The sequence below is a fragment of the Sceloporus undulatus genome, chromosome 3 (genome assembly GCF_019175285.1).
Source record: "Sceloporus undulatus isolate JIND9_A2432 ecotype Alabama chromosome 3, SceUnd_v1.1, whole genome shotgun sequence".
NCBI lineage: Eukaryota > Metazoa > Chordata > Lepidosauria > Squamata > Phrynosomatidae > Sceloporus > Sceloporus undulatus.
Window position 1 is genome coordinate 171,315,186 of NC_056524.1, and position 13,788 is coordinate 171,328,973.

Genomic DNA, 13,788 nt, shown 5'->3' on the forward strand with positions numbered 1-13,788 from the left:
ATTATTATTATTATTATTATTATTATTATTATTATTATTATTATTATTATCTTACCCACCTTTCCTCAAGAGAGCTACATGGGCCTATTGCCTGAAAAACCTTCAATTTCTTATTGAAACGATGAAGTATGGATTTGTGGGGAAATGTTCAGATTAAAACTCTTGTAAGATGGTTCACAAGTTTTCAGCTCTCCTTTAGAAAAGACACACAGATGGGCAGGCCAAGAGTAAGAAAGAGCTTAATATAGCCCTCATATTTAATTCTGAAGAACATTCCCTTCAGAACACATTTGCAAGGAATTTGGTGGAACTTATATCCAAGTGGTTAGGCTTGAAATTAAATGAAGTCTCTAGTCCTTATGGACAGACAGACTGCATTTGTTGAACCCATTACAAACTGTAAGTGATGGTCTATCGGTGGACAGGCTCTCTGAGTGCTGCAAAATTTGTCTCCATCCATGGCTTCTAGGGATTACCTTTGTCTACTTCCAAGCAACATATCTCCATTGCCTAGTAGCTTTCATCAATTTATAAGAATCTTTGCCAAAACACTCAGAATCTTGTACACCAACATTAGAGAAGCATCTGATAACATTTGGTAACATAAGATTGAAAAATGATAGCTATGCTAGGTGCCTAATGGGAACACTTAAGTGCTGCATTGATGAAATCATTAACTGAATCAACAATTAACCAGTAGGTGGCACTATCACCCATGAAATTAAAAAAATCCTGTTCCAACAAAAATAAATGTTGTCCAAAGTAATTACTTCAGAAGATGATTATGGTGATGGCAATGATTATAATTCAATTTCTTGTTTTAGGTGAAGGGATCTACAATGATCAAGTCTATCACAGTATGGTCTGCTGAGGAGTCACTGAGAAATATACCCAAATAACAACTGATTATTAACACTACAAGAGGTACAGTGCTTATGGTATTTAATTACATGCATTTGTCAGCTTTGCAAACACATTGGATTTTGGAGGAGGGTGCCAGGGAGGGGACTTTGCAGAACTGCATCTGAGGGCCACAGTGGTGTAGTGGTTAGAGTACTGGCTTGGGTCTTGGTGAGTCACAGAGGCTACCCACTCTATGCCTCCAATATTTGACAGTGAAGGGCTGTTGTCCTGAGGCCAAAGGGCCCATATAGCTTTGTGTAAAGTTTTGCGAATATACAGTAGTCTCAAGGGTGAAAGGATGCAAAAGAAGCTTTCTTGTTCCAGGAAGCTCGTGTTGGAAAAGAAGGAAAATAAATGAAGAAAGCGAGCAGCAGCACTAGTGAGCTTCAGGTAGGGGAGGCAGACTTGCACCCAGCACCATCTGAGAGCTATTAGACAACAGCACTGCACAAGGTGGTACTAGATACTTCCTTATGCAATGCCCAATCATTAGTTGTGGTGTGGTAAGACACTGAAAGGATTTCAGCCATCCACTGATTGCCTGACTTCACTGTATTTGTCTGCCAGTGTAATCTTGTACATATAGGCGGGTTACAGACTGCCCTCAAGCGGCTGTTTTCCCGCCGCCGCCATTCGCTGCGGAGGGAAGCCCCAGCGGCCAGACCGTGAGGCTTCCTGGTGCAGTAAAAAAGGAGCGCCAAAATGGCGCTCCTTTTCAAAGCGCGGAAGTGGCGCCACGAGGGGCGAAGCGCGCCCTCGCGGTGTCACTTCCGCCGCGACACATCTGGACACTATGCATCCAAGACGTCAAAATGGTGGCGCCCATGTGGATGGGCGCCGCCACTTACGACGCACTCCGCGCGTGTTGGGGCTCTTCCTAACCCTACCACGCCCCTTCCTAACCCTAGCACGCACAGAGCGCGTCATAAGTGGCGGTTTGTAACCCGCCATATATTCAGAAAATAAAATCACATTTGAATTAAATAAGCTGCATTCCCAGGTTAAGTGTGTATAGTTTTACAGAACAGGTAGGCAAAATGCAACCTACAGGGTGAATGTGGCCCCAGGTCTGTTTTTTGTAAACAGACCTCCAGACAACAGACCTTCACTGCCAGACACTGGAGACATAGAGCGGGTGGCCTCTGTGAAGGGCAACACTGGCCACAAAAAGCAGCTGGAGCTGATCTCAACAGGAATTTTGACCCAGGTGTCTCTCTGGAGTGGTGACACTCCTAAGGGAAATAGAGGCAACATATACTTCCACTATTCCATTGTCTGAGGTAAGTGCCTCACTCTGTCTAACATGGTGCCTATATGGGCCAGAATATTCTGGAAGCTGCCCTGATGTTCTCCCGTTACCTGGCACTCCAGAGCAACTGCAGGCAGCTGTATGTATCTGAATCCCACTGTGTTACCTGCCGCTGCTGCCGCTGGTCATACCCGCTGAGATCAAAATTGAGGCACTCAGAATCATTCACATTTCTGGGTACGCTTTTCTGACCCCAGAGGCCATGACTTGCAGTGTCAGGTGACACAGCAGGATGTGTTGCAGACACTCTGAAAGTCTCTGGAAGAACTGGAGAAAAAGCAAAAGTTTTCTAAAACTGATGTAAGGAGATAAACAGCAGGCTCAGTACACTGGCTGGACATTGCTTGGACATTGCGTGCCAACTTGCTGTGAGGATGGGGGAAGGAAATGGTATTTGGCCTGTGTGAACACAGCCTTAGAAGTGAGAGGACTGTGCACCTGATCAAACATTAAACAATCCAAGTATATCTATTCTAGATATATTTCCATCTGTGTCCATCAGTACGCATGATCACACTAAGCTTCAGTGAAATAAGAATGGCCCAGCTGAAGGAAAAAACATACAAGCAAGACTTACATGCTATCCGGACATAAGCCCGTCGGCTTTTGGTTGTCCCAGCTGAGCTCCAGGCCACGCACTGACACCAGTAGTCTTCTAAGCCAAAGAGTTCTTCTACCTGCTGCCGAGAAACCTCAATCTGGACTTCTCTTACAAGGAGCCCTGGAAGCAGAGACAACAGAAGAAGGAGTGATTAAGTGGACAAACCAGGAGAAGAAGAAACTGAGACAGTATGCATATCTGAACTGGTGCCTGGACAGGGTAGGAGGAAATACATGTAAATGGTATAATGGAAGTAGAAGGAAAACCTGTGACCTCCACACTCTGAAAACAAGAGAGAATCAGAGTGTAGGGAATACTTTCTTTTAATCCAAGAAAGTCAATTTTCCAAGCTTGGAGTAGGATAGAGCCTAATGTCCCTGGGTTCCGTTCACAGGTTCTGTTTTTCTCCATGGAAAGAGCTTTAGTTTCTGTTGACTGAACCTCATTTCATTCAAGGTCGAGCTCAGCCAAGCGGGTTCTATGTCCCAGGGCAATTCCTTGAAACTGGGCTGAGTCACTGTGGAACCACAACAGGGCCATAAGAGCAGAGAAGCTTGTTCTGACGTTTGGAAGCAAAACAACCTCCCTGTGGCCCACAGTTGCTTTTGGACAATATTTCCCCAAACACAGAAAGGCAGTGTGAGATAAGGAAATGCATTTCCTTTCCAAAGAATGACACACAACATTTTTTGATATCTCTCTGAAACAGTTACTACACACCCATACTGCCCATCTGCATTTCTTTAAATCTTGTGCCCTCTAAATGTGCTGCAGGGGAGAATCCTCACTGTCTTTTGGGCTTAGCAGTAGCAGACTGGATAGGAATGTTGCCACATCATTTTTTAAAAATGGAACTGGATCCTATATCTTTAAAAGCACATCCTAAAAGTGTAGCAATGGAAGTCTAGTTGAATGAAAAGATGGAGAAGAGAGAAAAGCTTCACATGCTGAAGCAGTGGTTGGCAAAGGACAGCCTATGGGCCACATTTCAGCTCCTGGACCCACTTTTGGTGACCGAAAATCCTTCACCAATCTCTCAAAACTCTCCCAATTTTTTCCTATGAAAATGTTTGTGTTCTTTTTGTGCAGGTTTTGCTCCTAAAATATGCAGCCCCCTCCCATGTGTGAAAACACATTAAAATATCCCCACCCTCCCCTGAAGCACCTCAGAACCCCGTGTGTGTGTGCACATTCACATGCCGTGAAATTGCCTGTTGACTAATGGCAACCCCATGAATTTCATTGGGTTTTCTTAGGCAAGGAATACTCAGAGATAGTTTTGTCAGTTCTTTCCTTTGAAATATAGCCTACAGCACCTGGTGTACTAGCCCCAAATAAGTCTGTCTTCTTCAGTCCATCTTGTCAATATTTTGAGACAGACTGCAGAAACCCCCCAAAGTTATTTGGGTTTGCTGTGGGTGTGGATGTGCAGACCATGGAGGGGACCTGAAGGAGAAAACTGGCCACCACCACGCAGTTGCCTTCCTCTACACTAAGGTCATGGGATATAAGGCCAATTAAAAGGTGGCTCTACTCAGTTTTGTTCTTCTCTTTGACTCTTTATTTGACATTTCAATTCCAACCTTCCCACCAAGATCTTCTCCCGTGTTCTGCATGCGACAGTAGGAACAAACTAACAGATTTAGAGGCTTGTGTTTAAAACTGCACAATTACTCCAGATGCAAGCATATACAAGATCCCTAATGTATGAAATGCCCACCAAAAACATTTATATAACTTAGTGAAAAAAGAGCAATTTGCACACTCCTGTTGCATATTCCACGCTTCTTGCTCTTGCAATCAGTGAACACAGAAATGAAAGTGGCAGAGATAAACTGAAAATAAGAAAGTCATTGTTTCCCTGTCTGTTCCTCCCTCTGTCCTTCAGCTCCCTGCCACCACATGCACTGCAAGAAGAAGAGTATGGAGTCTTGCTTGCCTGAGCAAAAAGTTGGACAAAAACAATGGGCAGCTGGAGCTGGTGATCGCTGCTGGTCCTGTTGTCACTAAAGAGATTAATCTGCTCTGAGGTTTACTATGAACTTTGAAGCTATCAGCAATTTCAGACCAATATCCGGAATAGATGCAATGCCCCTTTAATGTGGAAGCCATCTTGTCTCCCACTTTAACAGGAAGAAAACTTACTAATAGGAAAGAGCCATAGCTCCATGACTGAGCACATGTGCTTCACAGAAGGTACCAGGCTCAGACTTTGGCTCCTCTGGCTTAAAAAGTCTCTTGCATGAAGGCTACTCTGTCACTACTAGGCAGAGCAGACAGAAATGACTCAGTCCAACATTCTCCATCCCAGCATTCTTCTGATATGTTGAACTACTCCCATCATTCCTAGCTGATGGTCAGCTTCTTACACTACGCAGTTTCATACATGTTACTGTGTAGCTCTACTAGAACTTACACAGTTGCTCACCATTCTCCTCCCTCAACAGTTCCTTGAGACTGGAGTTGCCTATAGTACGCAACTGAGAATTAGAAGAGCATATCCAGAGCTTAGAAAGCTACTTTAATAACTACTTAGTTACAGTTATACTTCCCCAGTAGCTAGTTATTTTTAATCTCCAAGCTGTTTTAAAAACACACACACAGAGAAAAATCCAATAAATGAGTCTCAGGGACAAAATACACATTTCTCCTGTCTACCTCACTGTCATTGCCCACACACAGCAGAGCATGAATTGTGTGCTATTCCTCTTCATGATCTTGAGGACTCTGTCACTGGGTGACCTTGGGCAATTCACACTCTTTCTGCCTCAGGGAAAGGCAATGGCAAACCTCTTCTGAACAAATCTTGCCAAGAAAACCCCATGATAGGGTCGCCTTAGGGTCACCATAAATCAGAAATGACTTGGGGGCACACAACACACACACACCTCATCTACCTTTTAGTGAGGCCATCCACTGTAGCTATAGTTACAGTTATACCACAAAGGGAATTACAGTATCCTTCATTAAATTACCATCATAATGCAATGCATAGTATCTACTGTATTGCCTTCTGGATATGCCATCATTTCCATTGATGTTGTTTGGGACTATGACCTTTGTAGCCTAACAAGACTGGACACTGCAAGCTCAGGAATGCTGTTCTTGAATTTCTAATAAATCTATAGCTGATAAAGGCAAAGGAGTACCACCAAACAAATTAATCACTGGCACAGATATATAGTGTGATGGTCACATCCCTCCAAAAACATGCTTTATGCTTGCACATCCATGACATGCCTATCAAAATTTTCCCTTCTGCACTCCTATATATTGCTGTGGTCAGAGAGCCAAAGGCTCTGAGAAATAAAAATCTAGGTGAAGACTAAGCTTGTCAGATGTAGAGTTTCATTTTTTGCTCCCTCCTTAGCATTCACATATTCTTCATTGAGATGTCATAATTAACAATGACAACGATTCCAATACTACTACTACTACTAATAATAATAATAATAATATAACAATAGTTCATTATTGTTGCTGTTGTTGTTGCACTTATAAAACTATTTTTTTCTAAGTACTATACAGATATGAAAAAAAGGTCATCCTTGTCCCACAGGTTCACAATCTTCCAGATACAACATAAGGAGGATGACATGAGGAGAAAAAAGGAAAGCAATTATTGGAAATTTTCCATGCCTAGCCAATGGATGCTGCCAGTCTGCTCTCCCACTTGCAGGATGTCTGTTCTGAGAGTTGTTCACTCCTGCTTTAAACTATTTACTGTAGTTTCTTCTGAAAGAGTTCTTGTTCTACATCTTAAAACCCCTGTTCAGAAGCACAATGCCCATCTTGTGTGGAATCAAAATTTCACCCAGCCTTGAAGGTACTGGGATAAAAGGCTATCCCCGTGGCAGAATTCTAGGGTCAAGTCAAGTTAGTGGTGAATTTGGCTAGTGTCTTTGCCTTAACCCCCTTTTAAGTAAAAGTGAGAAGCTGATATAGAAAAAAAAAGGGGGGGGGAATAAAAGGAGGGGGAATTTAGTTCATTAAAAAACTGAATATGGTTCCAGCAAATAAATTAAACTACACCATAGAAAAGACACTCATGAAGTGATAAGAGAAGCTGTCTTTTTTGGGTCAAGTATGTTACCCCTTGCTGGCAGAACCTAGCAGTCACCCAAGGGTGATAACTCTGATGGGGCCATTATCAAGATCCAGCTCTCTTTTTTTCAACTAAAGAGCTGCTATTAGCATGGACCAAGCTTTACCCCATTACTCCTTCTGTTTTAGTGCAACATTAATCGCTTCACCATCACATTAAAAATCACAGCCTCAATTCAGCAAGGCACATAAGCATGTGCTTTAATCTTATTGCCTTAATATAGTAAAACCTCACTGCCAATTGTCTACAAATGAAGAGCGGAGTGGATTCAGCCGCAGTTAAAGACAACTGCTTCTTTTGCTTTCCCCATTATGTCAATCGTATTTCATTTGCTGCTTCTTTTCAAAATAACCCATTTGCTAGTGCCAAAATATTTTACTGACTAATAGTGTTCCTAATGGTATGCAATGGGACTGAAAACACTCCTGGAGTATTCGGGCCCTGAAGCTGCTGGAATTCCCACCATTACCTGTGCATTCACATAGGAAGGGCACTTCCATAGCAAATCTGGGCCATCCTTGTATTTAAACTAATTTTAAAAACTCACTATTTGCTCCAGATTTTCCAAGAAAATACAGAGTGATGTTGGGCAGGTGTTTACACAACATCCCACTGTGCTGCCCACTGCTGCTGCTGCCACAAGTCATTCCCTCTGAGGTCAGAAACAAGATGCCAGGGTTGATCATATGGCTGGGCCCTTCGCTGTGATCTCAGTGGGAGCAATGTGTGCCAGCGGCGGGCAACACAGTGGGACCTGGACACTGTGTAAACAGCCACCTGGCATCACTCTGGATTTTCTGGTAAAATATGGAGCAAATGGTGAGTTTTTAAAAATCTTAATTAAAAAAATTAATGCAGGAAAGGCCCAGATTCCCTGTGAGACTGCCCTTCCCATGTGGAAACAGTCTGCAATAGAACTGGGGTTTTGACCCTGCATCATGAAGACAGGGTGATGGGAGAGCAGAGGGAAACCAGTTCATTTGTTGCATGAAGACATGCCCACAGAAGAGATTTGACTCCTATATGTTCTAGTGTTTCTAGTGTTTTCTATGAGTCTGAGAAGCTGCCATCTTTAGTGAAAATAGGTCTCAGTCATGCCTTTATTTATACTTTGAGGCACCTACTTAGATTATGAACTATCAGGACTGATCCATTTTGTGGGTAAATGGTGCATTTCTTCCACACCCTTTATATCACTGCTGTTTTCCAAGCTTGAAACCACAGATTTTGCTATGCTTACAAGAATGCCAGTTAGAGCCAGCAGTTCATATAGGTTGCAAATGCTGGACTAAAGTACCTAAGGACTAGGATTTGGAAAGCTTTAGATTCCCTCTCAGACACAAAGGGTGCATCTACACTGTAGAAATACAATCTGACTTTAAGTGCCGTAGCTCCATCCTATAGAATCCAGGGATTTGTAATTTTACAAGGTCTTTAGCCTTCTTTGCCAAAGAGTGCTGGTGCCTAACAAAACTACAAATCCCAGCATTTTGTAGGATGTAGCCATGGCAAACTGCATTATTTCTACAGTGTAGATCTACCCAAAGCTTACTACATGATTTTGGATTAACCACAACCTCTTACTCTAGCCTACCCTAAAAGGATGTTGGGAAAATACAAAGGGCCACGGGAAAGTCATGCATGATATTTTGGGCTCTTTGGAGGAAAGGCAGGATATAAATAGAACAAATGAATACAAATAAATGCAGGAGTAACAGACTGCTTGATCAGAGAAAGAGAGAACAAAGGAAACATGCAGGCAGCTATATTGTTTAAAAATGGATCTGAAGGGGAGGGGAATAACAGCTAACTTTGGAGGTAGCAAGAGTAAGACACATGCACATACTCCTCTAAGCCAATTGCCATCTCTGCAAATTGAAGTCTGTGTTTCTTTGTGGGGCAATGAAACACATTCTAAATTTTGAATATCTATCAGAAATAGTATTGAGGTGGGTATATATCTCCTTCTTCATGTCTCTTCATAGGTGCTGGCAACCAGAAAAAATTAAACTCACAGACCTCCTGGAACACTAGGTCCCATTATGCTATATGCCATACTATGGTATAGCCGCAACTAGGGATGCTGGCATTACTCCATGCTCGCTGACTACAGACCATAAACTTCCCATTTTTTCTTTGCTGTAACGCTTCTCTGAATTACCTCCTAACATGCCTGGCTGTTTTAGTTGGTGTGACAGTAACACAGTGGGACCACAAAATGTGTGGCAACTAGCCTCCTGGGACATTAAAGCCTCCTGCTTGTTGCCAATCCATTGGCTATTCATGCTGGCAACTTCCATCCTAATTAAATAATTTAGTCCTTGAAGGCCTTTAATATGGACCTTTTCAGGAGTTCAACAGTGCAGCATGGACTTACTTAATGGAAGCCTTAATTATAGTTATCGTATTCATAGCATATTTAATCTTAAAAAAAAAAAAGACAGAGAGAATTGAACCTAGCAAATGAGAGAAAAGAATCTTGACTGCCTGTTGGAAATAGTTATATATCTTGCAGCCACTTCCTATGAATGAAACAAAATATATATGAGGGGGCCTAATTCATATTCATTCTGCAGAAATCATCAGCTCTGAAAGACTCATAATTCATGGCTAGAGAACCTGAGGCTCTCCATATGTTTTTGGACTATAGCTTTCTGATGGGACTAGTTAGGGCTGATGTGATCTGCAGTCCAAGAATATCTAAGTTCCCCACCCAAACTCTAACAGAATTTTTAACAGAGTGGGACAAGAGTGCTAATTTGTAGCCTATTAGATTTCAGATAGGGTCTAATCCCTAGACCAGCTAAGATATTCCATTGGTTTTGTAGGGCAATTAGAAAGTTCTGCATGGATTCCTGGGGAGATCTTATGAATACAGTCTGCACTCAAACAGACTATTAAAATCTCTTTTAGTAGAAAGTATGTGTGTGGGAGTTATCAAACAGTATATGCATAGACCGCATTTTCCCACCCTACTCCCCAAAAAAACATCTAAGGGCACAGTCAGGTAATGCATATTCCACTCAGGGAGACCCTCGTAAGACCACATTCCATTATGTTTGGAATGTTTTATGTTGTTGTTGTGAGCCTTCAAATCATTTCTCACTTATGGAGATTCTATCACAGAGTCTTCTAGGGCTGAGAGAGTGTGATTTGCCCAAGGTCACGCAGTGGATTTTCATGGCTGAGTGTGGAATTGAACCATGAGCTCCAGAGTTGTAGTCCAATGCTCAAACCACTACACTATGTTGGCTCTATATGTTTTATACATTTTGATTTTTCTTTTCTTATTTTTTGCACTTCAGAGTGGATTCCACAGAAGAACAGCAAATGGATAAGGAACAAGTCTACTTACAGCTTTCACAGCCATTACTCACTACTACTCCTGTACAGTATTTCCATTCTTGATGCGACAGTTTCCACCAGTACTATAATGTTACTTTGGTATGCATGTTTAGAGATGCACTTACAAATTACCACTCCATTATATATATGGGGCTTAACCCCTACAATCACACAGTGGCTGGGGTTGACAACATGTTCTCCATGGGCTGCATGCAGCCCTTGCAACCAATGTTGACTGGATGGCTGCCATGCCAAAAGAGGAATAAATCCAATGAAACTGGTTGAGGGATAGGGTTCAGCTAATCTCCTTTAAAGATTCTACTAAAACCCAGAGTAGATTCATCCCTCCTCCCAACATGGAAGCCACCAGCTACCACTGCTTTCTACTCTCCTTGACAGCCCCCACAGTATCTCCCTTGTGATTAAATTAGCAGTTGGTACTGTCACCATCTAGACTGCCAAAATCATGGTACAGCTGGCCCTCCATATGCATGGATTCAAGCATCCATGGCATGAAAATATTCAAATAATACACAAATTCCAAAAAGCAAACCTTGATTTTGCAATTTTATGTAAGGATCATCATTTTATTATGCATTGTATTTATTGGGGTTGAACATCCAAAGATTTTGGTATCCATGGGAGATTTTGGAACCAAATTCCCATGAATACCAAGGGCCTACTGTACTTTTTCTCTCCCTTTAGCAATAGAAGGGAGAAGTTGTTGTGTCCTGTGGTCTTTTTGATGTGGAAGGATGCTTTGGTTCTGGAGATGACCCCTGTACCTTTGTGTAGAAGAAGCCATTTCATGAGGTGTTTCTTGTTACCTGGTTGCAATGCAAGCAACATCTGCTGAAATTTCCTCTTTTACACAATGATTAAAAAGTACAGGAGCCCTCTCCAGCCTTCACTCTGGTAACCCTATGAGTGGATTCCATTTGGTCCACTACTTGAGAATTTTGCCTACAGGATGGGCAAAATCTTCAAGAGGTAGGCCAAATTGACCCTACCTATTGGGTTGCCATTATTTTAATGGGTATGCACACATGTGTCATCAAACACAGAAAGAGAGAAGATCTTCTGTCAGCAAGAGAGAAGATCTTCCATCCTATTGTCTTGCTGGTGTGGGAGGATGCTTCAGCTCTGGAGATGACTCCTGTGCCTTTAATCATTGTGCAGAAGAGGCAATCTGATGCACTTGATGCTATATAGGAGGCTAGCTTACACAGGTCATGTGTAGCTCATTACTATCTACATAGCAAGTAGCAAGTACACTTCTATACCACTTAATTGCCCCCAACAAGCTGGGTACTCATTTTAGCGACCCACAGAAGGATGCCAGGCTGAGTTGACCAGGAGACCCCAGCTAGTATTGAACTCACAACCTTGTGGTTTGTGAGTGAGTGGCTGCAGTACAGGCCTTTAATCACTGCACCAACAGGGCTCCATCTACATGCCTGTCTAATTCTGCTGCAGATAGGAGTTTTTTTTTCCTGAATGGTACCTGGGCTTTCCTTCCTGCAAAGCAAAGCAAAGGCTCTACCATTGACCTATAGCTCCTCCTAAGTGCAGAGGAAGAGCAAGTCACAACGTAGCCCCACCAGGACAAAACTATGAAAACAGCAACTCCCTCCTCCCCACCCATACAATGTTTCCGCAAGTACAGTATATGCTGTTTGTTTTTCCTTTTTATGGTGTTTGCAAAAGCCTTATTGGCTAATGCAGAATAAACTTCTTGTTGTTTCCACAATTACCAAATGAAACACAGAGATGGATGGTAACATCCATGGGAGTGGGCAATGATACTTTTTGAAATGGTGATACGTTGCCTCCCCCAGTTTTTCATGAAATGTAAACCCATTGCTTCTCAAAAAGAACCAATCAGGCCAAGGTTGTCAGTATGTCATCCGCAGCCACAGTAACACCTTGGAAGATTTACAGAGTGCTGTTACATTGCTAAAACAATTAACATACCAAGGGGCTTTTCTTACATTCTAAAGAAGCAGCAAATGCCCTCCGGTGGCAACCATACAATGAGCGACCTTGTAATGAGTTCTTAAGAGTGAAACTGACAGGAGTAGTTTTAATGGGCAGAAGTTTTAATGCCATTTACAAGTAGCTTGCATTGTATTAAATTTCATCCAAGATTATCGGACCCAGGTGGCTACCTTTGTTGCTTTCAAGATATCCTTACGTTAAAATATAGATGTAGATATAGCCTGGATTTTCAGATCTGGTTTCTTTATGAAAAGGAGGCCTTTCTTAAGGAAAAAAAAAGGCAGAAACTGAAGAAGATTTTTCAATGGCCCAGGAAAATGTAAAGAACTGACTCAAGCTGCGCAGGTTTTTATTATCAAGTTGGGTCAGATATTACTACATTTGCAGAGCCATTCACTTCCATGAAAGGAAATATTTGATGACTAGGGGATATTAAGCAACTGTCCCTTTTGCTTTAAATAAGAAGTGGTGGAGAATTTTCATATTGTTTTCTTTTCTTTCTTTTAAGAAGTAGGGGGTGGGAGGGAAATGGATAGCACTGCTTTTCCCCTAAGAACGTCCCTGGGAATCATGCTGTGTGATGATACTGCTGTGAGGAATGCAGTGAGATATCAGTGCTCATAGGCTCAAAGCCCATAATTTGTGACTAGCAGTGATGGCTAGATTTGGTTTGGTGAAATGGATAAACAGAGCAGCCTGCACAGTGATACATCTCTTGGGGGTGTGGATATGGGATCTACCAGCACTTCAACATTTAACATTCCACCATTTGCACTTTTGCTCCTGGATACCTTTGGTCCCAGGTTTGTGATTAGGCTGCTAAGGGCAACTGTCACCAATCTCATATCTAAAAATAAGATTAAAATGTCGGGAAAATTGCATTCCTTACTCTTACTTACATCTTTAGTTCCACTTCCTAAAACTGGAGAAAATTCTAGGATCATTTTTATGACTAAAGTTTTAATAAAATATAGACATATACACCCAAGTACTTAAATGGAGGCCTACCAGAATCCTTTACTGCTTTCTGACCAGTTTGTGTAGAGACAGAAAGGATAAGAAGTATGTCAGACATTAATAAAATCTGGGCCAGATTTTCTCAAGTTTATAGAATGCTTAGGATCATTAGGAAAACAAGGAATAAAATATATCCTTACTGTCTTGGATCAAATAAAAGGCTCACACAGAATTTAAGAACTGCCAAAGAACAATTTCTTCATGTTTCCACACAGCATACATAACTGTCTCAATAAACCCTGGCTAACGTTGATCATGGTGAAATTAATTTCAAAACCTTGTTAGTATAAATTTTATTAAAATAGCTGCTGAGAAAAAAAGGTCAAGTTTAACCCACACGACCTTGCAAAAATACAATAGAAGTGATTAGCTGTATTTTAGTTAGGTGTTCCAGTGAAGTATTTCACAACAGGTTCTTGATAATCTAAGAGCAAGGGAGGTAAAATTCTGTCATGGATCAGAAACTTGCCAAGAACAACAAAACAAACAGCGGGATGCATAGTCAATTTT

General features: G+C 41.8%; 1 protein-coding gene across 2 annotated transcripts in view; it reads right to left on the reverse strand.

Annotated features, from left to right (window-relative positions):
• Positions 1 to 13,788, reverse strand: part of UNC5B (unc-5 netrin receptor B) — a 206,366-nt gene that overhangs the window by 45,848 nt on the left and 146,730 nt on the right. For both annotated transcript variants that reach the window (XM_042459922.1, XM_042459921.1), the window contains exon 3: positions 2,790 to 2,933. In XM_042459922.1, coding sequence (XP_042315856.1) covers positions 2,790 to 2,933 — 144 coding nt within the window. The remainder of the gene's footprint in view (positions 1 to 2,789; positions 2,934 to 13,788) is intronic.